This window comes from Marmota marmota, unplaced genomic scaffold, assembly GCF_001458135.2.
Source record: "Marmota marmota marmota unplaced genomic scaffold, marMar, whole genome shotgun sequence".
Taxonomy (NCBI): Eukaryota; Metazoa; Chordata; class Mammalia; order Rodentia; family Sciuridae; genus Marmota; species Marmota marmota.
In genome coordinates, this window is record NW_026000240.1 from 13,512,810 (window position 1) to 13,536,682 (window position 23,873).

Below are 23,873 nucleotides of genomic sequence, written 5' to 3' on the forward strand. Positions count from 1 at the left end.
ACAGTGGAGGAGGTAGAGAGAGAGGAGGGGAGGGGAGGGGAGAGGTGGGGAGGGGGGATGGTGGAGGATGGGAAAGGCAGCGGAGCACAACAGACACTAGGATGGCAATTTGTAAATCAATGGATGTGTAACTGATGTGATTCTGCAATCTGTGTATGGGGTGAAGGTGGGAGTTCATAACCCACTTGAATCAAAGTGTCAAATATGATATGCCAAGAAATTTGTAACGTTTTGAACAACCCACAATAAAAAATTAAAAAAAAAAAAGATTATATATTTTGTCTTCATTGCCTGAGGTTCTGTTTTCCAAGTGATCTAGTCTGTTGTTGATACTTTCTATTGAATTTTTTACTTGGTTTATTGTTTCCTTCATTTCAAGGATTTCTGGTTTGTTTTTTTTTTTTTGAGTCTCTCTTTCTTGAAGTAATCTTTTGCTACCTGTATTTCCTCTCTTATCTCTTTGTTGGAGCATTCAATTGTGGCCTGTATTTGCTCTCTTAATTCATTCTTTGCTTTGCATATCACTTTATTTTTTAAAAAAATTTTAAGTTGTTAATAGACCTTTATTTATTTATTTTTTATTTGCTTATATGTGGTGCAGAGAATCAAACCCAGTGCCTCACACATGCCAGGCAAGTACAATACCGCTGAGCCCCAGCTCCAGCCCCTGCATATCATGTTCATTATGTACATTCTGAACTCCGTCTCTGACATTTCATCTACTGTGCTGTCCGTAGAATCTATTATTGTATCAGCTTGGTTTGTTTTGGGCATTTTCTTCCCTTGTTTCTTCATTGTGTCTGTGTGTCTTTCTCTCTAGCAGAGTGGATTTCAGGTATTACAGTTTCTACCTTATACTCTTGTAGTGTCCCTGCAGGTTACCAATACCTTGCCTGCAGGAACCTGGATGATGGTCTTTTAGGTCCTAGATGGAAGCCCATGGGGAAAGCCACCCTACGCTGGTAGATGGGGCGCAGCTTCTTCTGCACTTGTGTGTGCGGAGTTGCTCTTCTCCTACCACGCGGGTTCTGCTGGTGGGCTGGCCAGAGTCACAGTCATCTGCTGCCAACAAATAAACTTTCTTTAAAAAAATTACCCAAACTATACATCTTTCAAGATCTAGCTCATGTTCTGCTTCCTACAGTAAAAACAAAAACATAGCAGCACTAATTAGCCACACTTTGATACTCATCAAGGCCTCACTTTCATTAAGTACAGTGCATGTTCGGGTTCGAAGTGCAGGTGGAGGCTCTGATCTCTTCGGTCTTCATGCGAGGCTGGGCGGCTGAGAGATGTAAGGGACTGTTCTCAAGGGCAGTATTAATTCCAGAGTAAAGAGTCATATTACTTCAATACTGAGTTAGAGGTTCGTTTGTGCTGCTGTTATTGAATAGGTTCTCTCCACAGGTAACACACTACAGAAACAAAGGAAAAATTTAAAAGTCCTTTACATTTCTCTTTGTGGAAGCCGTTTTTGAATTGGTAAGTCAGAGTGGACAGGTCTACTCTCAGGAACGACCAATAGTACTCCTGATGTTTCTTTCCCAAGGGCACCAGGTTTTTTGAATCCATAAGAATCTTACTCATTCCCATGTCAGGGTCTCAGTGTGAAAGTTGCCAAAACATCTTTTAAAAAGTTCATAAACAAATCTCTTGTTTTATCCACAAATACCTTTCTGGTGAACTGACTGGATTGTACCAACATATTATTTCTTTCCAATTCATTTTTCAGAAGTGGTGACAGTGGTTTAGGAAGGTACTATAGCTTCAATTTCAAATGTCCCCCAGAGGCCCCTGTGCTGAAGGCTTGGTCTCCTGCCCATGGTGCTATTGGGAGGTGGTGGACTTTTAAGGGGTGGAGCCTAGTAGGTGAAAGTTGGGGTATAGGGACATGCCTTTGAGGCCCTTGCCCCTCTTTCTCTTGGCTTCCCCTGCCACATGCTCCTGCCATGATATACTGTGCTGTCATAGGCCCTGAGCAAGAGGACCAGGTGACCTTGGACTGAATCCTCTGAAACCATAAACCAGAATAAATCATTCCTTCATTTAAGTTTATTATCCTAGGTTATGTCATCGCAGTAATGGAGAGCTAACACAGAAGGCTGTGGAACCACAGGTTCAGGAAGGACAGCAGAGTTACCATCTCAGTTTTTGTCTGTCAAGTGTTGTCTGTCAAATTAGGTGCGCTTCCCTCTTAGGATCCCTGGGAGACTCTCCCAGTTCCCTGCCTGCCCCTTTGCTCCCCTCCTCTCCACCCCCTGTTTTCTGCTGGTTGTGATCTGACATAGCATTTGCCTACCATCCGTGAACCTGTTCACTGCCTCTCACTGCAGCTCGCCTCTTCCCACTGTCCTCCCTGGCTGACGCTGACCTGCAATTCCTTTCACTTTTTCAGCAACTGTTTTCTGGGCGTCTTCTGCATGCCGGCCACAGGCCTTGTCTTCCCTTGGCCTGCAGGTGTGCAGAGTCGTGGCTCTTATAGGGTCCTCATGGGGCTCCCGGCCTCCTGGTGTTACACTAGTCTATGTGCAGATGCTGTTAACCTTAGCAGTTCTCAACAAGGGCTTATGTCCTCTGTACTGAGAATACTCAGTGAATTTCTCCAGCTCCAAGGACATTGCCATTCAAATTATTTTGTCCAGTTATACTTTCTCTACCATATGATGGCATTTGCTTCACAATTTTCATGAACTTAAATGTCTTACTTCATAATCTGCTTTCTTTTAAAGCATGCCAAATTTTTCTGTTACTAGCTGAGTATGGTATTTAAGATTTTTATTATTATGATATTGTCATTTATGCCTTTTCTAATTTATTTATGTCTTTTTCAGAAATCATGTTACCCTTTGAGAAAAGGAAAATCCAATGTGTTACAGTGAATATCTTCGCCCCAGATATATCACTGGAGTAATATAATGGGCATGACATTTTAGGTTCTTTGGGCAAATCAAAATAAGAGTAGACTGTTACACAGTCGTCTCTTTTTGTGTCTTGTTTTGAAGAAATAAAATTTGTTTAAAGAATACAATACAAAGTACTTAAAATTCACTTTTAACATGGATTCTATATATGGTTATTATAATTAAAAATCTTAAAAACAATTCTAGCTGGGCACAGTGTTGCATGCCTGTAATCCCTGCAGCTCTGGTGGCTGAGGCAGGAGAATTGCAAGTTCAAAGCCAGCCTCAGCAATTTAGCATGGCCCTAAGCAACAAGGGAGACACTTTCTCAAAATAAAAAACAACAACAACAAAAATGGGCTGGGGATGTGGTTCAGTGGTTAAGTGCCCATGGGTTCAATCCATGGTACAAAAAAAAAAAAAAAAGAAAAGAAAACTAAACGTTTGCATGTTTATGCTTCTTCCTATTTGCCAGCTCCACATGTTTAGAACCAATTTTGCCTGTTAGGTATCACAGTCAACTTCCTTTATGGACTAGTTCACTTGAATTTCCTTTACGGCCTGTTCTTCACACTCCTGCTTGTTCCTTATTCTCTCAAGAAGTAACTCATCATGTTATACTCTTTTTTACTAATATGAAATGTCACATTCTTTTGACTAACTTGAACTATATTTCATTGCACTCTAAACTTTTAACCTTGTACCGAGTATTATATCATTATTGTGTTTCCTTATGAATATTTTAAAAGTTGTTCTTCATTTTATATTTCTATATCTCTTATTTGAGAATAATCTTTCTCCATCTTGAGCTATGAGCATTCTCTCTACTGTGTCTTACAGCCACCCCCCCAATCCCCTACAAATGTGGTATTAGTTGAAAGCATTCTAGGCTGACAGAAGACACTGACCTGCCACACATTAGCCAGGTGACTGACACACTGTCTGTCCCCAGGGACTGTATCCACACCCAGGCAGCAGTGGGCTGGGCTCAGACCTGCAGACCCTTTCAGCTCCCATCTGCTATGACCAACTTCTAATTCTGATGCCATTTGTTTGTTTCCAAAGTTGAATATATATTCACAGTTTCACGTTTTGTTACTGTTTTTGAAAACACCATCAAAAAATTTCAACTTTATTTTTATTTGTTCATTTGTTTGTTGGGTACTGGGGATTGAACTCAGGGGTGCTTAACCATTGAACCACATCCCTAGCCCTTTTTTATATTTTACTTAGAGACAAGGTCTTGCCGAGTTACTTAGAGACAGAGTTACTTTACTCGCCAAAATGCTGAGGCTGGCTTTGAACTTGTGATCCTCCTGCCTCAGCCTCCCAAGCCTCTGAGATTATAGGCGTGTGCCACCATGCCCGGCCAATTTTCAATTTCAATTCAATATATAACCTTTATGGTCATTACTTTTCTTTTCATTAAAAACAATTGAGGCTCAAAATTAAAATGCATGTGTTAATTCTGGCTCATATAGTTTAATAGTGGTATAAGAGTAAATTAATGCGCTGGCTACAGTGGCATACACCTTTAATCCCCCAGTGGCTCGGGAGGCTAAGGCAGGAGGATTACAAGTTCAAAGCCAGCCTCAGCAATGGTGAAGCACTAAGCAACTCAGTGAGACCCTGTCTCTAAATAAAATACAAAATAGGTCTGGGAATGTGGCTCAGTGGTTGAAAAAAACATAAATTATGCACTGTCAATAGTAGCCCAGTCCTTAATGACAAAATTTAATTTTTTTATAGAAAAGTAAACATGTAAAATAAAAATTGGAAGACTAAATTATTAGCTCCCTTTTTAAAGATTTGCCTAAGTTTTGTAATTTGATGTTTGGCTCATGCTAATATTACTTCCAGAATGCACAATTTATCTCAATTGATAATATTCCTCTCAGAGGTCACTGTGACTTACAAATCAGTGCACTTAAGTGATTTTCCTTCCACCTGGTAGAATGATGTGTCCTTTGCTTTTTTTCAGCAGTCACAAATATTGGAAGACAGAGTTCAGATAAATCATTCCAGCACTAATATCTTTCCCTAAATCTATTTCACCAACTTTAAAATTTATCCCAAGTGAAAAAACTTTTTCTTTCAATAAGCTATTAAGTATAATGAAATTATTTTGCATGTAATATTTTAACATCCTAATTTTTCAAACACAGAATTATCAAAATATAATTTACATAAAATTCACCCCTTTTAACTGTACAGTTTAATGGTGTTTAGGAGATTGACAAGGTGTGTGACCATGCCACAATCAAATTTTTGAGCATTTCTTTCACCCTTGGGAGAAGCCTCACATCTGTGAAGAGTCTGTCCGGGGGGTCACAGTTGCTCCTCTCCTCTCGGTCTCTGTAGGTGGCTGCCTGGGGTTTCACACCTGTGGAACATGCAGTACGTGGTCCTATGCATGCTGTCTGGTGTATGCAGGTCTCCTCTGTGCTGTAACACGTGTAGGTAGCGTGTCCCTTAATTAGTAGCTTCACTAATGAAGTAGAGAAAAGTTAAAATTAATGGTGTGTATTTGAAAGGGAGACTGACCCAGGGGCCAAATGCTTCTGTTTTCTGGACCTGTATTTGCTTCTTACAGGCCCTTTGGACAAGTTACTGATTTCTTTGACTCAGTTGTTGTATTTATAAAATGGGAGTTTGGTGGCTTTCCTCACCTACCTTAGAGCTACTGGAGTACAGACAAGAGGGGATATAGCGATGCCTGAAGAACAGCCATGCAGATCCAGAAAACTAAACGGCATTTGAAAGTGGTTTTCCTGGTGTGACAGCAAACCAGATGATTGTATGTAGGATAAAAGTATTAGAATTCCCTTAAGTGCTACTCTAGTCACAGAGGGGTTTTATAAATTTTGATTTCTCCTCTTAAAAGGTCCTTTGGCTCCACCAGGGTGCCTTCTGATCAGCCTTGGCTCACTTGATTCAGGGGTCACCTGTTGCATGGCAGGGAAGGAAGCTACCTACAGAACTCCACCTTGACCTTACCTGCTAGTGCGACTTTCAGAGAGTGCATGGTGCTAACTCTACCAGTCTCTCATTCCTTTGGAATCCTCAGTCTCCATCTGGAACAATGTAACCTTGATTTCTCATAAAAGAGGAAAAGTGCAAATCTCACAGAAAGCCAGGGAGATTTGCAGTGACCCTTATTTACGATAGATCCAACAGCCCTTAAAAGAGACTATCTTGAAATTGGGACACTGTAGACTGCTTCTATGCCCAAAAGAAGGAAATCTCAAAAACTAGATTCCCCAGGTCTCTAGATAAGTTGAAAGGCAGATAGTACTAACTAGAACCTGAAAATCCTTTTTAGAACCAGGACACCATTGAAATGTGAATTCTTAAGGAACTTCCTTCAGAAGCCATTTGGTCTTTGACCACCCGCGTCTTCTAAGGTTCTCTTTGTTGCTTTGCTTAGTCGTTTGCTCCCCACACTAAGCTTCCCATACAGGGAAACAGTGTCTCTGTTTAACATATTCTCTCCATTTGATGAATGTTCAGCTGTTAGAGGAAATTCTGTCATGGTCACCCGACTTCTTCAGATCGATGAATTCCTGTCGGACTCCTTTCTCTCCTCTGAGATCGATGTGATTCTGGCTTACTCTCTGGTATTTTCCACCTGCAGGCTTCTCTCCTCCTCCTTCACCTCCAACGTCATTGTCCCTTTCTAAGGCAACACCTAGCCTACCACTTTCTCTGCCTTTTCTTTAACCACATCCTACCTCTCAGGACCCCTTGGGGGCAAATTTTAGATATTGTTCTTTTAAATTCTATGGACTCTGTCCTTTGCTTTGCTTCCTACACCCACCTCTCTCAGACAGATTTGCCCCCCCCCCCATTTATGCTGTGACCTAATGTGATTGTTACCAGGTAAGTCCTTTTCTTCTGCTCATTTGGATGCCAGTCCCTCATTCATTTGGTGGTTCAGCAGTCCTAACCAGATGTGTATTGTATGAGGGGCATCAGGCTGTATCAGGAACCACTGATGGCTGCCGGTCTTCTTTGTCACACACAGCTTCTATTTCCTCAGGGCTACTCCAAGGGAGCAGGGAGGGGAGCTGGAGGAGCTTTTGTCTGACACCCACAGGATCCCCCTGCCAGCACACACAGACACTTTTCACACATGATTTCACAGAAGGTACCTGAGCTCATAGACATTTGCAGATGTCCACATCTGTGCTACTAGCGTGAGTGATAGTGACATTGTCTGAGTGGGAAATCAGTGACCCCTTGCTCAATAGCACCCACCCCTTGCCAGCATCTCCAGCATTCCACCCCCTCCCACTTCTGATCACAATGCTGTCCTTACATCATTAACAAGTATCCCTGTGAGTTTAGCTTTAGTTCTACTGTGTGAATAGCGCTAGCAGTCACAGAGCAGTTGCCCTTGTCAGGCACAGCTCAGCCACCATGCCCCTTCCTGTCACCCTCCTGTGTTAAGCACTATTATTATCTACAGTTTACAAGTGAGATTTCTGGGGCCCAGAGGAATGAAGTCATTTGCCCATGACCCTGCAGCTACTGTCAGGCGGAGCTGGAACCTGATCCAGGGCTCTTGATCTGTGTCTCACGGCCTGTGAGCCCCTCAGAGTGCTGTTGGACCAGCCACTTGAGCAGGGCTGCTGGTAATGTGAATTGTCTACGTGGGGCAGGCACATGACACCCAACAGTGTCATAAGAAGCATCCACAGTGGCAACATGAGATGTTCTAGGGTTCCTTGTTACCCTACTTTAATACGAGCTTTTTGTTTCCGTTATGTTCACTTATTGATTGGGACATTCCAACATTCAAATAGTTATGAAGTTTTGAAATGTGTCCTTCTAGAATTTATTTTTTGAATATTGTATATATACGTATATACTTTTAAAATAGTTTTAGTAGTAGATGGACACAATATGTTTATTTTGATTGTTTAGTTTTTTTATGTGGTGCTGGAGATCGAACCCAGTGCCTCATGCATCCTAGGCAAGCGCTCTACCTTTAAGCCACAACCCCAGCCCTGAATATTATATATTTTTAATAAAATAACAAAGTTGTATAATCTCTACTCCCTTTTCTTTGTTGTGGAATCTTTTCTTGTAAAAATATTTATAGCATTATGTTGTTTGGAGAATCATAATCTACTTATAATCTAACCTTATTAATTAATTAGACAGTTGTTCTTATTGTTTTCTGTCAGAGTGATATTACATTAAGCATCTGCCTTCTATATTTTACTGTATCCATCAGTATTTCCTAAGGATCTCTCTTCACTCTTAAAATTATGAAACATATCTTTGCTACATGATTACATAATGTAAAAAAGCTGAGTTTATTTTAGGATGCAGTTAGCTCAAAGTAGTTGGGTGACATGCAACCACTCTTGAGGAAGGTCCTGTGTCTTGTCCTTGGCCTGCTTTACTGCCATGAGTGTACTGGCAGAGAGGGGCAGGACAAGAGCCAGCACTCCATGGCCAAGGATGTGTCCCCTTCCTCCTCAGTCTTGCACGGAGTTAGTCCTCTCACAGGGACCTGCACTCGGTTCACTCAGGGGAGCTCATGTCCATATGATTATGTGACCCTCTTGGAAAATTCCATAAATCATAGGTCTCAACTTCTGTCCTCCATTGATTACTTGACTTTATTATTAACCTAAGTCTTTTTTTTTTTTATGTCATAACTGTTCTCAGCTGGTGATCTGGTATTTCACTGCAGGCCCGTACCTTTCTCGTCCACTGAGGGCTGCACATAAAGTTTCTAAAGCTATCAGGACTTGTTCCTTGTGAGATAGACAGACAGCTCTATTCATGTTGCCAACGAATTCAACCATGGTACAACCACAACTACAATTTAAGATTTCTCTCTTACTCATACCTACATTTGTCCTATTTTATAAGCCCCTATAGATGATAATTATATTCTTGTTATATTGGGTCACTTTAACGGTCAGAATAAAAATGCAGTGAAAAAATAGATGCATTTTTACATAAACAATACTGAAGAGAAAGTTTTCATTCTTAATCTATTATAATTCACTTATAAATTTTATAAATATTCTGATTTTCTCCTTAGCTCAATTTAATCCACCCCATCTCCCACCACCACACATTGCGTGTATACACACAAATAATTTTCCAGTTTTAATATAACCACATTGTACTGAATTGCCACTTTTTATCCCTATATTCACACCTGTTCTAGTATGTGGTTCATAATAATCTCTAAATGCTATTTCATTTCCTTCTGACATAATGTAGAAAATGTTAAATATATCTCAAGAATACTTGTTCAAAATAGATATGAATCAAACCTCTGAAATATAAACGGCAAATGAAATGAATATTCTAAGTGGCTATATCACCATCTGAGCTTTGTAAAGTGTTTGCTAAAGTTAAAATATGTTAATTTGGAATTGACATAGTTGAATACTCATTAAATAACTCTCTTCTATTGGTATATATTTTTACATGTGCAAAAGTTTCTTCTGTGAATATATATTATACAATTTTAAATGAGATATTGCTTTTGAAAAGGGCTAAAAGCTTATCAGTTTGTCATATAACATATATGTATTATATCTAACATAGCAAACTTGATTTTATTTATTCAGATTAGTTATATCTGATCAGAAATCCCACAGTTTCAACCATATTTCTGACATTTAACTAATAAAATAATGTAAAATGGTGAAAAATAGAGCACACTTTAGTTTAAAGGAGTTATTGATGTTATTTGAAACATGAATTCTTCAACACCAAATAAAACACTTGATTGTGATTTATCTAAGGGTAAGAAATATATCTTATTGTTATTTGTACACTGAGTCTAACTACCATAGAACCTACCTACAAATGAGAGATGATACTCAATAAATGTCTGTTAAAGTAAAGTAACATATTTATAGGAAAGTTGTATTTCAACATCAAAATATCATATAATATCAATGAAAACTGCAACTATTTATGTTCCATGTATTCTAATCGTGGGTGCTAAATTTAAATATATTTAATGGTATTCCTGCTAAATTTAAATATATTTAATGGTATTTCATTTGCTTGTTTCAAAGGTTATTTTGTAAACAACTTCCATGTCCCAAGTCCTATGACTATAACAGATGAGGTTCCTGCTTTCATAAATGCACATTTTAATAAGTTTGCACTATGAGAGGAGGACGCAGTGTATAAAGCCCTGGGCCCTGGGGCCTGACGTGTGGTGAGTGCTCTGTGTCGGTAGCTATGGTGGTAGTGAGGGAGTTTCCCTCACTCAGACACCATCCACAGCCGTGACCGCGGTGAGAGCACCTTGGCAGATGATGCAGTAGTGAGGAGGCTCAGACCTGAGTGCTGGGTGCTTCTCACAGGTAGAGCGGCTTGAGAATGAGAACCATCCATGGAGAACAAGCAGCAGCAGCCTGCTAAGTGGCTAAGTTGTCAAGAGAGAGAGAACAAGTGCACAAGTGCTGCTTAACATTTGCGTTCAGAGAAGGAGGTTGACTTTTATAGTCATTAACACAAAAGGTCATTCATGACCCTGACAAGCACTGTTTCTCTGGAGGAGTGAAGAAGAAAGCTTGATTGGAGTAGCTATCAAAGAGACTTGGGGAAAGCAAATGGTAAAGTGGCCAAGTGTGAAAGGGATGCTCAGCATCCACAGTAAGCAGAGAGCTGCAGCTAGGCCAGCAGTGAGACACCACTTTATAAGCTTTGGATTGGCAAAAATGTTTAAAATAACTCTTTCCAATGAGAATTAGGAAAGCAGGGACCTTCATCCAGAGAGTTGGGAGTGTGTTAGTGCCATTCTGGGAACTGTTAGGCAGTGCTTAAAAATGTTAAAACTCTTATGGCCTAACATATCTCCAGGGACAGACTGAAAACTTCTTGAGGGTATGCAAGAGGATGGGGAAAGCCTGGAATGCAGGTTATTTGTGGTGACAAAGTGTCAGGTAACCTAGATTCCATTAATATAGGCCTGGATAAGTTAAATGTGGGTGCGTGCATGAAATATAGCAAAGAGGAATGAGTCATATCTATGTAGCTCATGTATATGTCTCAAAAAAGTAAGAATTTTTGAGTGAAAAAATTAAGAAGAGTGAAAAAAAAGTAAGAATATGAATGAGATCTGTAGCTTAGGACAATTTGTGTAATTTTTCAAACACCTGCAAAAAGTGCAGCCCTTTCGCACTTAGTTTGCAAATTAGAAGGTGTATGTTAAATTCCCAGGCATGGATACCCTTGGGAACACGGCATTCCCAAGGCCAGTGAGCATCTCAGCAGCATCTCTTCAAAACAGCAAAACCAGCAACCTTCCTGTTGAGATACCACCCCCAGCTGAAACATGTCTGCTCCCTATTCAGAGGCTCGCATGGGTCCCTTAATTGTGTTTCAGTCTCATCTTGCCCGTCCCTCAGCTCATTTTCTTGCCCCTTTTGGTTTGTTTCCTTTTGTACCAAGGACACACAGAACAGAGTTGATGAGGCCCTTAGTGCAGAACATGCTGGCACTTTTGACCCTTACAGCAAAGCTCCTCTTTTGCCAGTGCATGTCTACAAAATGTTCAAACACATAAAAATACAGAAAATAAAATTTTTTAAAAAGTATGTGAACTCATCACCCATATTGACAGCTTTCATCATTTTGCCATAGTTACTGTTATGGTTTGGGTATCAAGTATCCCCTGAAAAGCTCAAGTGTTGGAAACATGATCTCCATTGCAGGACTGTTCAGAGGTGAAATGATTAGATCATGAGAGCTGTGACCTCATCACTTGAGTGGATTACTGGGTGAAAACTGTAGGAAGTGGGGCATGGCTGGAGGGAGCAGGTCACTGGGGGCATGCCTTTGGGAATCTGACTTTCTCTGGCTCCTTCTCTCTGCATCCTGGCTACTGTAAGCTGAGCAGCTTTCCTCAGCCATGTCACTTCCAGAATGTGCCTGATCTGGACTGAGACCTCTGAAACCATGAGCCAAAATAAACTTCTCCTCTAACTTGTTCTTGTCAGGTATTTTGGTGGCAGGGATGAAAAGATAACTAACACAGTGACTTTATAGATTGTTACAGGAAAATATAGGTAAAATGCCCATTTTTACTCTTCCCCAAACAAAGATGACAGCTGTTGACCCCAGGGCTGTGTGCAAGAACAGGGTCCACAAGGTGAGAAGTGATGTGCCCCAGGGAAGGGAAAGAGGCTTTACACCAGCCAAGGTAGCTACAGGCACCCTGAGCTCCCAGCATGCTGTGGCTGCTGCCCTCCTCTTGTATGTGAGGCCACTTAGTCCACAGGAGAGTCTTGGGCACCAGTAACCGCCTTCCAGGCAGGGGAACTGAAATGCTGAAATCACACAAGTGGCAGGAAGAGGAGCCAGGATTGGACATGAGGCAATCTGGCTTTAGAGCCTGTGCACAGCCCTCTGAACTGTCCTGTACCAGTGTGCTAGAGTGTACTTAAAAGAAAAGCAGCTTCAGTTTCTTATTTAAAAGAGTTTCCCGTGGACCTCTGGGTGCTGGTTGCTTTTCCATTTTGCTGCTTGAGTCTTGAATCATTTTCCTCCAAACAGCACTTTGCACCAGTTTTGAATTTTCAATGTTTATAAGGAAGTTTTAAGCTTGAATAGCTTTCTGCTATAAAGGTTTTATTTATTGTCTTCTCAAACATTATATCAACTTAATATGCCCTCCACATGACAAGGTTTTATATCATCCTACAAAATAGTTAACTATGAGTACCTTTTATATTTGTAGGTTCTAGAAACCTTTTGGAATACCAGGGTTCTCTTAAATGACTAATTACCTCAAATCAGATGCTTGTGGAATGCCATCCGGCAGGCAGCTGGCTTCGTGTGAAGAGAGCCCAAGAGCTCTTTTTTTGCTTTGTTCATTTAAAGCCATTTGCTGCTGCTTTACTATCTGTGAAGAACCCAGTCACATCCTGGCAGAACACACTGCTGTGAATTTTGGGTTGTCTCTCTGGGCTCTGCCTTATGGCTGCAGGGTATTGGAAGCCAGTGCTTCCTTCCTTTCTGTGGGCATTAGGGCCTTTGTAATCCAAGTCATGCTGAATACAGAAAACTGCAGGTGAACTGTCTCACCACAGAGGACTGCAGCCTCTTCCTCAGGAACCGAGCTGTTCTGAGCTGATGCTTCGTTCTTTTTCTGTGTATCCTAACTGTATTCCTTCATTATTAAGGACAGGAATGGGGCACTCTGCTTCTGAAAACGAGAGGACCCTGCAAGTCTGCCAGAACCTATGGTAAACCCACAGGATACTTGTGTCCCATTCAGAACAGGAAAGATATGTCCTATCTTTTTTAAAAAAATAACTCTTAGCAATTCTTGATTACAAAAAATATATCTAAAAGTTTAAAAAAGAGCCATGAAAATATATTAACTCCTAATTATACACTAGGTACCTATCTACATTATGTACTATTTGTATGAATGTTTGTCATGGTCTCTGCTTATATAAAATGTTTTCTTTGTTGATACTACTTGTGTTTTCTGTTTTTGTCGACTTCACTTGACAGCCTTCAGAGGTTCTTGTTTTTAAAAAATAAAACATGTATTTTACTTTTCCAATTTTTACTCAAAGTTGCTATAAAATATATGCCAAATAATCTTGAAGGAATTGGCTCTCTACTCATTGGGTTCTATAAGTTAAAGACTAAGCATCTGTGTTTGTTTAGAACTGGAGGGGAGAAAGGGAGCTTGGGCAGGTAGGCAGGCAGAATTATAATGGAAGTGCAGTAGCTGTTCTCTTCCTCTTGAGCCAGGGTGGTGTAGTCAGTTCTGTAATGGTGATGCACAATCCTTTTTAAATGTGAGCCTCAGGATACTTCTCAATGCTGTAAAAATGAGCTTCAGTTAGCTGCCATTCTTACCATCTAGCTGCCATTCTTACAGTCCAACAATTCTCAGGTAATTGAGAATTAATTGCAGAAAATTCACATGCCAAACACCAATTCCTTGTAGTTTCTTTTTTTTTCCTTTTAACTATAGCTACCTTTAGAAATAATATCATATGGGCTCTGAGCCCTGCTTCATCTGGTTTAGGATGTGTCCTGACATTTATAGGATGGCATAGTTTTGTTCTCTGATGTCAGTGCCGTAAATCAGCACGGTGACACCGCCTTTGTTTTAATAGTTTTATTATTCAGACAACATTAATTTCTAAACTTTCAAAACTAACCCTTGAAGTGGGAAATTCTACCAGTTTACTACATATTTTATGTGAGAGAATACTTCTCATTTGTCTTATGGATACCATTTTAAAGATTCTGGGAATTTGATAACAGATCTGTAGCCACGCTAATCTCACTTTTCATGGACAATTATATGCTAGCCCCGCAGGTTTTATAGCCAGGAGTGGTTGAATCATTAGAGAGATACGGACTTGGGATCCACTAGACCGAAGTGTGAATCACAGGCTGACATTCTGACCAGCCACATGGACTTTAATAAGCTGATTAATTTGATCCTTAGAATCCTCATCTGTAAAACAAAATGTGCACTTGTTCTTCAAGGTTGAAAAAATGTGAAAAAAAATGTGAAAGTACTGGATGAAACTTAAGATTTATACAAATGTCTGGGAAATTCCAAGTAAGACATTTGTTTGGGATGAATTTGTTTTCTGATTTAAGGAACTGGCTCTTTGTTCCTTAAAACAAAGATTAAAAGGCAGGTTGAAGATTTATATAGATAGAAGTTTTATATATTTTTATGACCACACAAAGATTTTAATGTTTACCGTTAAAAATATATTATTGAGGGCTAGGGGTGTAACTAAGTGGTAGAGCCCTTGCCTAGCATGTGTGAGGCACTGGGTTCACTTCTCAGCACCACATAAAAATAAATAAATAAAATATCTATCAATGACTACAGAAAAATGTTTAAAAAAATTTAATTGTGTGTGTGTGGGGGTGTGTATAAAAAAATATTGAGGGTGCAGTGATGCACACCTGTAATCCCAGTGACTTAGGAGGCCAAGGAAGGAGGATCTTAAGTTCAAGACCAACCTTAGCAACTTAACAAGACCCTGTCTCAAAAAATAAAAAGGACTGGGAATAGCTCAGTGGTAGAACTCCCTGAGTTCAATCACAAGTACAAAAAAAAGTTATTAAACAATATATTAGTTGAGCAAATGAAACATAAATTTATAATTCCAGTGTTTTGAATTACTTTTTTTCTGTAGAAACCAGTTGGTCCAGCTATGTATGTTTGTTTTCTACTTTATTCCCAAAAAGGACTCTCACAGGCTGGGTTCAGATCACAGTTGTCACACATGGTCTGATGACAGGACTTAGACATGTCAAGCCAGTTCTTTTTGCTTTGGTTTTAGTTCTGTATCTACATGCTTAAGACACAAGATTCTTCAATAATCTTCAAATACTGCTTAAATTCCCCATTCCACGACTCAGGAGGCCAATTTCCTGCTGTATTCTCTCAGCTTTGAAAGTCACAAAAAATGCCTGTTAGATGTTACCCTGACCTAACAAATTCTTGACCATGAGTCTGGTGCACGACTTGTCTGCTTGAGCCCTGCCAGGAGAACTCAGCAGTGCCTCTTGGTTCTGAATCACAAGAGCACTCAGGCCATCAAGTGTATCAGAAACGAGCCACAGGTCAGAAATCCATGTGTCAGCTACATATGTGACCTTTAGGGACATTAGCAAAGTTCACCCCATTGGCTGTTTTCAGATCAGCTTGCCGATGGGGGCAGAATAGGCCAACAAATCAGGTTCCACCAAGATCTGTTATTTCTGTGGGTATTAGTGGGGACAGCCAGACTGTCAGAGGTCACACAGGCTAAGTGAACTAAACACTGTGTTATCCTTTCGGAACTGAGAGGCAACTTTTAAGGAATATGATTTACTCTACAAAAATATCTGGACATGGACTAGGGCTGTGGCTCAGTGGTAGAGTGCTTGCCTGACATGTATGAGGCACTGAGTTCGATTCTTAGCACCATGTATAAATAAATGAGTAAAATAAAGGTCCATCAATGTCTAAAAATAGTTTAAAAAAATTTTGGACACTTTCTATGTGCTAATGAGAGAAATACATTGTTTCATTTCAGATTTACAGTGTCAAGTAGAGGCCCTTGGGTTAAGACTTCAGAGGACAGTGACGGAGCTGGACAACTGTAAAGAAATGCTCGCGTAAGCTGTTAACTATTAAACAGAGTGCAAGACTCCAGTGCTCTGTACATGTGCCACAAAAATGAAGAATTTAGAAAGACCCGGGGTGTGCTCTGCTCCCCGGGCAGCCCCTCAGCTGTGTGGGTAATAGTGCGTTGCTGTCTTGCTGGTCTAGATTGTATGTATTGAAGGACCTGTAAGTATTTTTTAAAACAGAAAGGGTTTATTTTCTTCACTAAGAAAATTATCAGCTGTTTTGTGACCTTTTGGCTAAGATCAAGTATTGAAATTTACCTAGCAATATATTAATGTTTTCCCTGGTTGTTCAGAGGCAAACAATGTGAAATAGTCGCTGAACTTTCTTCTTTATTTTTATACTGTCTATCCATAAGAAGTAGTACTGGAGTTGTTTTGTAACATGGTAGCTTCAAAAAGAAAGCTGAGCAGCTTGGAAATGCTGATGTATTTATATAAATGCAAAATAAAATATTAGACAACAAGTGATAAAAATGACCTTGTAAAATATCCAGAGCACTACTACTTTTAACAATTAATTCTTTTAAGAAATTTTGAAAGTTACTTTGTTGTCTAAACATAGCATATCTATAATTATAAAACTAAAAATAGAATGTAAGTAATCTTTGAAATGTAAGTAAATTCTTTTACTTTGTTATATATAATCTGCTAGCTCTGGTTTTCAGTTCCTGTAATTTAGAGGGATGAACCTCATAAGAAATACAAATATTTAGAATGCTTAGCAACCAAATGTTTGTGTTGACCATGGGCTACTCCTAAGAACAATGTGTTTAACAAAGTACTGGACACTGTAAGGAGGAACAAATCCCCAAAATGCTCCATCAAATTAATGCATACCTGGATTATTTGTAGCAAAATAGTATGGTTATTGAAAGCCAAGAAAAATAAATATTCATGCTGTGTAACATGGAGGTTAATAGTCCAGCAAGCCCAGCAGTTCAGCTGGCTGGCTGTGTAGGGTGGCTGGGGTGAAGCCGTGATGGACAGGAGTCCTTGGGGACACCCCACCTGGGCCCAGGTAGTCAGCTTCTGGGAGATAAGAAACATGACAAACTGGATGGTGGTTGTAAAGGAAAAAAGAAAAGAAAAATCCTTGTTTTCCTCCCTCTGAAAGCAGAAGGGAGGGCTTTGGCCAAGCTGTGGCTCTGGGAAAGCAGCTTCATCAGGCCACAGCTACCATGGGACATTTGCTTTCTGGAGCTCAAGAAGTGAAAAGAGCACAGTTCAGAAGCAAGGAGGTTACTAGCACTGGCCTAAGCTAAAAGGGAATCCATGGGCACCCCAAGACTCAGCTGGTAGAGTCTTAGAAGTTAGGAGAGAAGCTAAACAGAGAGAAGCCTACCGAAGAGAAGGGCTACAGCTTATGGTTGTTGCATGGAGAGGAAGTTTGCACAGATTTCTTTTTATATACATGGAGCCATCCCATTTACAATTAACACATTCCTGTGGTAGTTTTGTTAATTATATTGTAAGCATAATTTGTGACATGAGTACTGAGAAATGATGGGGGTCAAGGTAGACTGAAGTTGTGGGAGAAGTACACACCCTCACCAAGCCCAGCAGGCTAATTACCTACAGGCGATCCCGTACAGTTGCAAAACTGCTGAACTGTGTTGGTTATAAAACCAGTGATTCCTACTCACAAAAGGTCTTCTTGCAATGGGAAATTGGACAGAGCCCCCATTTTCAGAAAATGTGAACTATGAAAGGCAACTTAAAATGCCTCCTGTCCTAGAGACCTTTTCAGTGCTGCCTGCCTCCAGCTTGTCCATCTACACTGTTCACTTTCACCACGAGGATTCAGTTGGGGAGGATGGGCAATTGGGAGCAGTGCCTGGGACTCTTCAAGTCTTGGGGTGTTCAGAAGCCAGGGGGTTCCCCATAGTCAACTAGCGCTCTTTTATTTACAGATTGGAGGCAAATTTGTGGCTTGACCATTTTTTAAATGATTGATTTTTAAGTAAAAAATAATTCACTCAAAATAGGTAGAGCTTGTTAATAAGTTGGAAAGTTACTGTGCATACTCAAACCTCTTTGGACTTCTAGAAATTAGAAAATGCTGTGGCATCTGTTTCCTTTAATTTTTATCCTCATCTTTTATAGAGGACTGGAAGTAGGAATGATTTTTACCTATTCAATTTAGATAATTCTCTTGTTTAAATATTTGGATATTCATTTTATAGATTTTGATATAAGACGAAGAAGCAGTTTACACATGGATGAAATTGGTTTTTATTTTTCCCTTTGATATTTTTAAGAAAATATTTTCTATAGGTTATAAAAACATTGTTGTGTATTTGGAATCAGAGATTCTTATCAATTAGGATGCTTTGGGCTCCAAGTAGTTAGTTGATCCAGAGGCTCAGCAGTGTCTCCAAGGATCTTGATTTTCTCTCTTGTCTCCATCCTGCTGCCTTGAGCATTGGCTTCGACCCAAAGCTAGCTAGCTCCCTTGTGATCTGCAGGTGGCTGCAATTCCAGGTGCCATGTACATACAAGGCCACCAGAGGCAGGACGGGCCTTCTTTTCTGGTATGTCCTTAGAAGCAAGGAGAAAAATTACCCAGAAGCCACCAATTAGACCTCTCCCTACACCCCCTTGGCTAAAACCCTTTATGCACCCTCTCCTAAACAAGTCACTGGTAAGGGGAGCAGGACAACCAAAGTGAGCTCACGTCTGGCAGGCTCATCCTGAGAGAAAAAGCAGGTTTGATCCCGGGGCCAGGGAGAAAGCCGCAGTGAGGCCCAAGCCGCCGCGTTTCAGCTCTGAGGCAGAGCATGAACAGGGCTCTGCCACGTTGATGGCAAGGCTTTCTACAAGCTTTATTTCTAGGAATCATAATATTTAATCAATTAAGGGGAGACCTCCCTGAAATAATGAAAAATGTGAAGACTGAAATTCATTTTTATAGCTTTTAAGTATAGGTAGATATGAAGTGTGTCTTTATTATTTTTATGTAGATATTGAAGAAGGACTGCCCTAGATGGTGAGAGATTTTCAGGAGTTCCTGGGAGATGATGCATAGGAAGGGTCGACTCTGTGGAGGAGTAATGGAGAGGAAAGCCACTTGTGAGTGGTGGCAGTGGACATGTGACAGGCAGGACCTTTCTCGGAATCAGTTTAAGACCAGAAAGTGGAACCTGGTGAATCTTGGGTAGTGGTTGTCTGACTCCCATCTGTGGACAAATCCTGGGGAGCTTGTTAAAACCCTGTACTACAGTGTGACCTCGTCCACTCAAGCCCAGAGTCAGATTTCATTTCCAGAGATGCTCCGATTTCACATTTGGGCCTAGAGCATCTCCAAGCAATCACACTTTGGTGAATTCCCATGTGTTCTGATGTAGGAGGTCCACTGACAGCTCCTCTGAACATGTAGGCCAACTGGTCTACAGCAAACCCCTCTAGCCAGCTGGCCTTGTATGAGCAGCATTCACAGAGGCATCTATAACCTCAGGCTAAAGCAGTGAGTGCAGAAGCTGGAGCCAGGGAGCTGGGGTCCCCGCAGCTCAAGATGAAACTCAGTGCCCACCTCAGATAGCATAACCTGCTCCTTTGTACAACCTCCAGAACAGCCGTGGGTGAAATGAACAGGAAAGCAGACAGGCAGAGGCTCTTAAAGCTGGGGTGAACACACAATGAAAAGTTGGTGTGTAAGGAAAAACATACTCCCCACACACCCCCAAATTGGTTAGGGGTTGCAAGGGGAAATTTTAATACCTTAGGAAATTGGTAAATAGCAACACAGGGATAACTGATATCCTCCAGAGTATGTCCAGAATTGTAGCCTAAAAGAAAAACTATTAGGAAAAAGAAGCTATTAGGAATTTGAGACATTAAAAAAAGATCATAAAAATGATGATCCCCTTTTGTTAAAAGTGTATATGAGTGATAACACATTTGAGGGCTTAAGTCCCCAGAGTGGACGTTTGGAAGGACTGTAGCAGCACCTCCGGGAGTGAGCAGGAGTGAGCATGGGGTGTGTGTGCAGATTCTTACTTCACCCTGTACACCTACACATTGTGTAGTTTACAGTATAGATATGTTTGTTCTCATGTATGTCATCAAAAGAACATATTCACTTAAGGTGGTTTGGATTTTGTCAAGTACTAATGAATATGGTGGTCCCCACCCCTGATCTTTAAGGGGATATATTCCAAAACCTGTGGACACCTCAAACCATGGGTAGTACCTGACTTCTCATATAATATATGTGTATATACATGTTTCCTATATACACATACTGTGATGAAGTTTAATTTATAAAATAGACACAGTGAGAAATTAACAAAAATAACAAATTATAAAATAGAACAACAATTATAGTGACATACTATAACGGGACGTATGGGAATGTGGTCTCTTAATCTTGGAACATCTTATCATATGCTCCCTTCTGGCAAGATGCCTTGGTGCTGCATGCTAAGATGGAGTACCGCAAATGAGGTATAGGCATGGGGACATGTAGGTGTGGGAACATGTAGCTGTAGACCAATACAGAAGGGTCACTTAGTCACTGGCACTGAGGTGCCAGGACAGTCAACCTGGGGCTGGAAGTGGGCAGCGCACACAGCGTGGATGTACAGAGAAGCAGGTGGTTTGTGCCTAGGGCAGGATGAGATAATAATGACATCTCATCACACTACTCAGAACTGTACACGACTTAAAAGTCATGAATGTTCATTTCGGTAGTATTCATTTTAACATTTTCAGACTGTGTTGGGTAATGGAAATTGCAGACAGCAAAACCACAAAGAAAACGTGTCTAAAGTGGTGTAATGGATGATTTTCTAACTTAGAGACCTTCATTACGTACTTACACTTGACTTTCATTAACAGCCACTAATTAATTAATTAACTAGTTAATTCTTGCTTAACTAATAATTTGAGCAATAACAAGCTTACAAACAACAAACATTATTAATTTGTAAAGCTCTTACTTGACCTCTTAGCGACATCTGACTTGGCCAATCTGTTCTTGGACCATTCTCTGTTTTTGAGATTAAGTATCAAGTTCTGATTTTCTTCTTATCTCTGCTCACTTGTGAGCAATTTTTGTCTGGCAAGCCTAAAGTAGCCTGGTGACATTCCAGTGGCAGTGTCTAGATCTACTTTCCACCTGCCCTAACTTGAACAAGCTCATTTCACTTCATTTATTCATTCAATACAGAATGTTATTGATGGCTGACTATGTGCCAGAATGGTTGTGTGCAGTACTATACACTGGATTGGCAGGATCCCAGAGAGCCACTTAGATAATTTCAGGTAATGCTAAGTGCTGCAGAAAATATAAATAAAATAGTTAGGATGTGAGTTAAGGGGAGGGGTGATGTACTTGTGCTGGAAGGACCAAGACAGAAGCCCTGAGCAGGAGGCCTTTTGAGTTAAGCTTTGGAGAACAGAATGGAGCTAGCCGTTCTAACATGCCAGCATCTGAGACCAGGAGATCCAGGACTTTTATGAGTTCAAGGAACATGAAGAAGCCCAATTATGATAGAACAGTGGCTCCCGAAGATTTTAATGTCCTAATCCCTAGAATCTTTGTGTTCCTTACATGGCAGAAGGAACTTTGCCGATGTGATTAAATTAAGGATTTTTGAGAAGGGAAGATTATCTTGGATTATGCAGGCACATCCCACGTAATCACAGGAGTCCTTGCAAATGGGAAGCAGGGCAGGGGTTCAGAGTCATGAAAGTAGTTGTGAGGGCGGAAGTAGAGATTGCAATCATGTGATCTGAAGACTCAGGAAGAGACTAGGAGCCAAGAAATGCAGATGATCGCTTATATTTTGACATATCCTTCTAGTCCATTTTTCTAAGTGTTTAATACTTTTAAGGTAATTTGTGTCATACTTTATGTCCTGTTTTGCAAACTTTTCTACTCAGTGATATATCCTGGATGTTTTTATATGTCATTATATATTTGTGGATGATCATTAAATACATAGTATTCTTAACCTGGATGAACAATAATTTATTCACTAATCCCTTATCTTAGAATGTGCAAGTACTTCTCTTTCATAAGTTAGTACTTAGAAAATTCATATAGACAAAACTTTTTATTCACTATTATTTCCTTGGGACAATTTTTGCTAAAATCAAATATTTAATTATTGCCCCCCAATAAGATTATACTGATTTATTTATATCAGCAATATTTGTAAAGACCCATTTTTCCACTCTCTAACCAATATTGAATTTATAACTTTAAAACTTGATAAGAAATTGTACCCTCACATTTATGGCTTCTTTCCTTTGTGACTCAGTGAACATGGCCTTTGCCTTCTTGTCTTGTATTTTATAATATATGCATATTTTCTTCCCGAGCTATTTGAAGATACATCCCACACAACATGGCCCTTACCTCTGCACATTTCAGCCTGCCTTTCCTCAGGACAGTGGAATTTTACATAACCACCATGGAGTCTTCAGTGTCATAAATCAACATGTAGTTCTTTAATCTGCCAAAAATATTTCAGTTTCATCAGTTGACCCAATGATGTCCTCTGTAGCATTTTCTCCTTTAGTGCAGGATCCAGTGTAGGGTCAGTCTGCTTGTATCTCTCTTCAACCTTCTTTATCAAACTGTCTTTCCACAGACTGTCTTTGTCTTTTTATGACCTTGACATTTTTGAAGAATGCAGAACTCCTCATGCTTTTTTAAAATAAAAGTTTTCCTCATTTTTTTATTGGTCTGTTTCCCGTGATTGGATCCTGTGTTTCTCAACCAGAAAACCAAATAGGTGGTTTTGGCTCCTTAGCCATCTGGTTCTTCACTGGAGTGAACTGACCCCAGAGGAGTCACTAACGTGCATGGGGACAGGAGTGTGATTACCCCCAACCCAGTGCAGTCAGGTGCATATATGCCCTTCCTACAGGGGAGAGGACTTGGGGTGAGGAAGTTTGAGGGGTCATCAGTGATTTTAGGTGAATGAATGGATCCAGTGCTCAGACAGTATAGAACAAGATTTGGGGGGAAATTGAATGGGTCTGGGAAATGGGAAATAGCTTGTGACAGAATCTGTCCAGGTATGGTTTCCTTCCTGAAGATGCACATTTAGTTAGTGAAAACTCAAGGAAGGGACCAGAGGTGATTCTTTTCTTCTTTGGCAGTTCCAGTCTTTAAGTGGAAAAGGCCACCTCAGAATAAAGCCTCTTCCAGCACCTGCTGCTCTTCAAGGGTCTTGAATTTAAAATAACCAGCATACAGGGGTGCCATTTTTTGGTGGTATTATTTTCTGAGCCCCAACAATGGTGATGTGTCTTTCTCAGTGCATCACATCTGAAGGCCTGATAATCATCTTCCCTACTGGTAATTTAGGTCTTCTGGTCCAAGTATCACTCAGTTTTTCTAGTATGTAATTAATGATGTGGGAGAAGATTGTTCTTCCCCTTCAATGAATAACAATTCTAGAAGAAACATTTTAAATGCATGAAAACACTCTATTCATCAAAATTTATTTCTAGATATAAGATCCATTAATGCTTTTTGCCTGATCAGTCCTTACTATAGCCAGTGGTTGCTGAATGGTGATTTTCCAGTTTCTAACCATCTGCCTCGTGTTAGCTCTCAGTAATCTGCTCTAAGCAGGTGCCTCCTTCTTCCAGTCATGTGTCCACTTGTTTTGTAGACTTGTGAAATCCTGTTTTTTTTTTTATTTTTTATTAAAAAAAAAAAAAAAAAAACGAGGGCTGGTGATGTGGCTCAAGCGGTAGCGCGCTCACCTGGCATGTATGCGGCCTGGGTTTGACCCTCAGCACCACATACAAATAAAGATGTTGTGTCCGCCAAAAACCAAAAAAAATAAATATTAAAAATTT

The 23,873-nt window shown here is 40.2% G+C and overlaps 1 protein-coding gene across 9 annotated transcripts in view; it reads left to right on the plus strand.

Moving 5' to 3' along the window:
• The window catches only part of Lekr1 (leucine, glutamate and lysine rich 1), a 171,438-nt gene that overhangs the window by 76,375 nt on the left and 71,190 nt on the right, over positions 1-23,873 (plus strand). For all 9 annotated transcript variants that reach the window (XM_048794265.1, XM_048794266.1, XM_015486937.2 and 6 more), the window contains one exon: positions 15,959-16,040. In XM_048794265.1, coding sequence (XP_048650222.1) covers positions 15,959-16,040 — 82 coding nt within the window. The remainder of the gene's footprint in view (positions 1-15,958; positions 16,041-23,873) is intronic.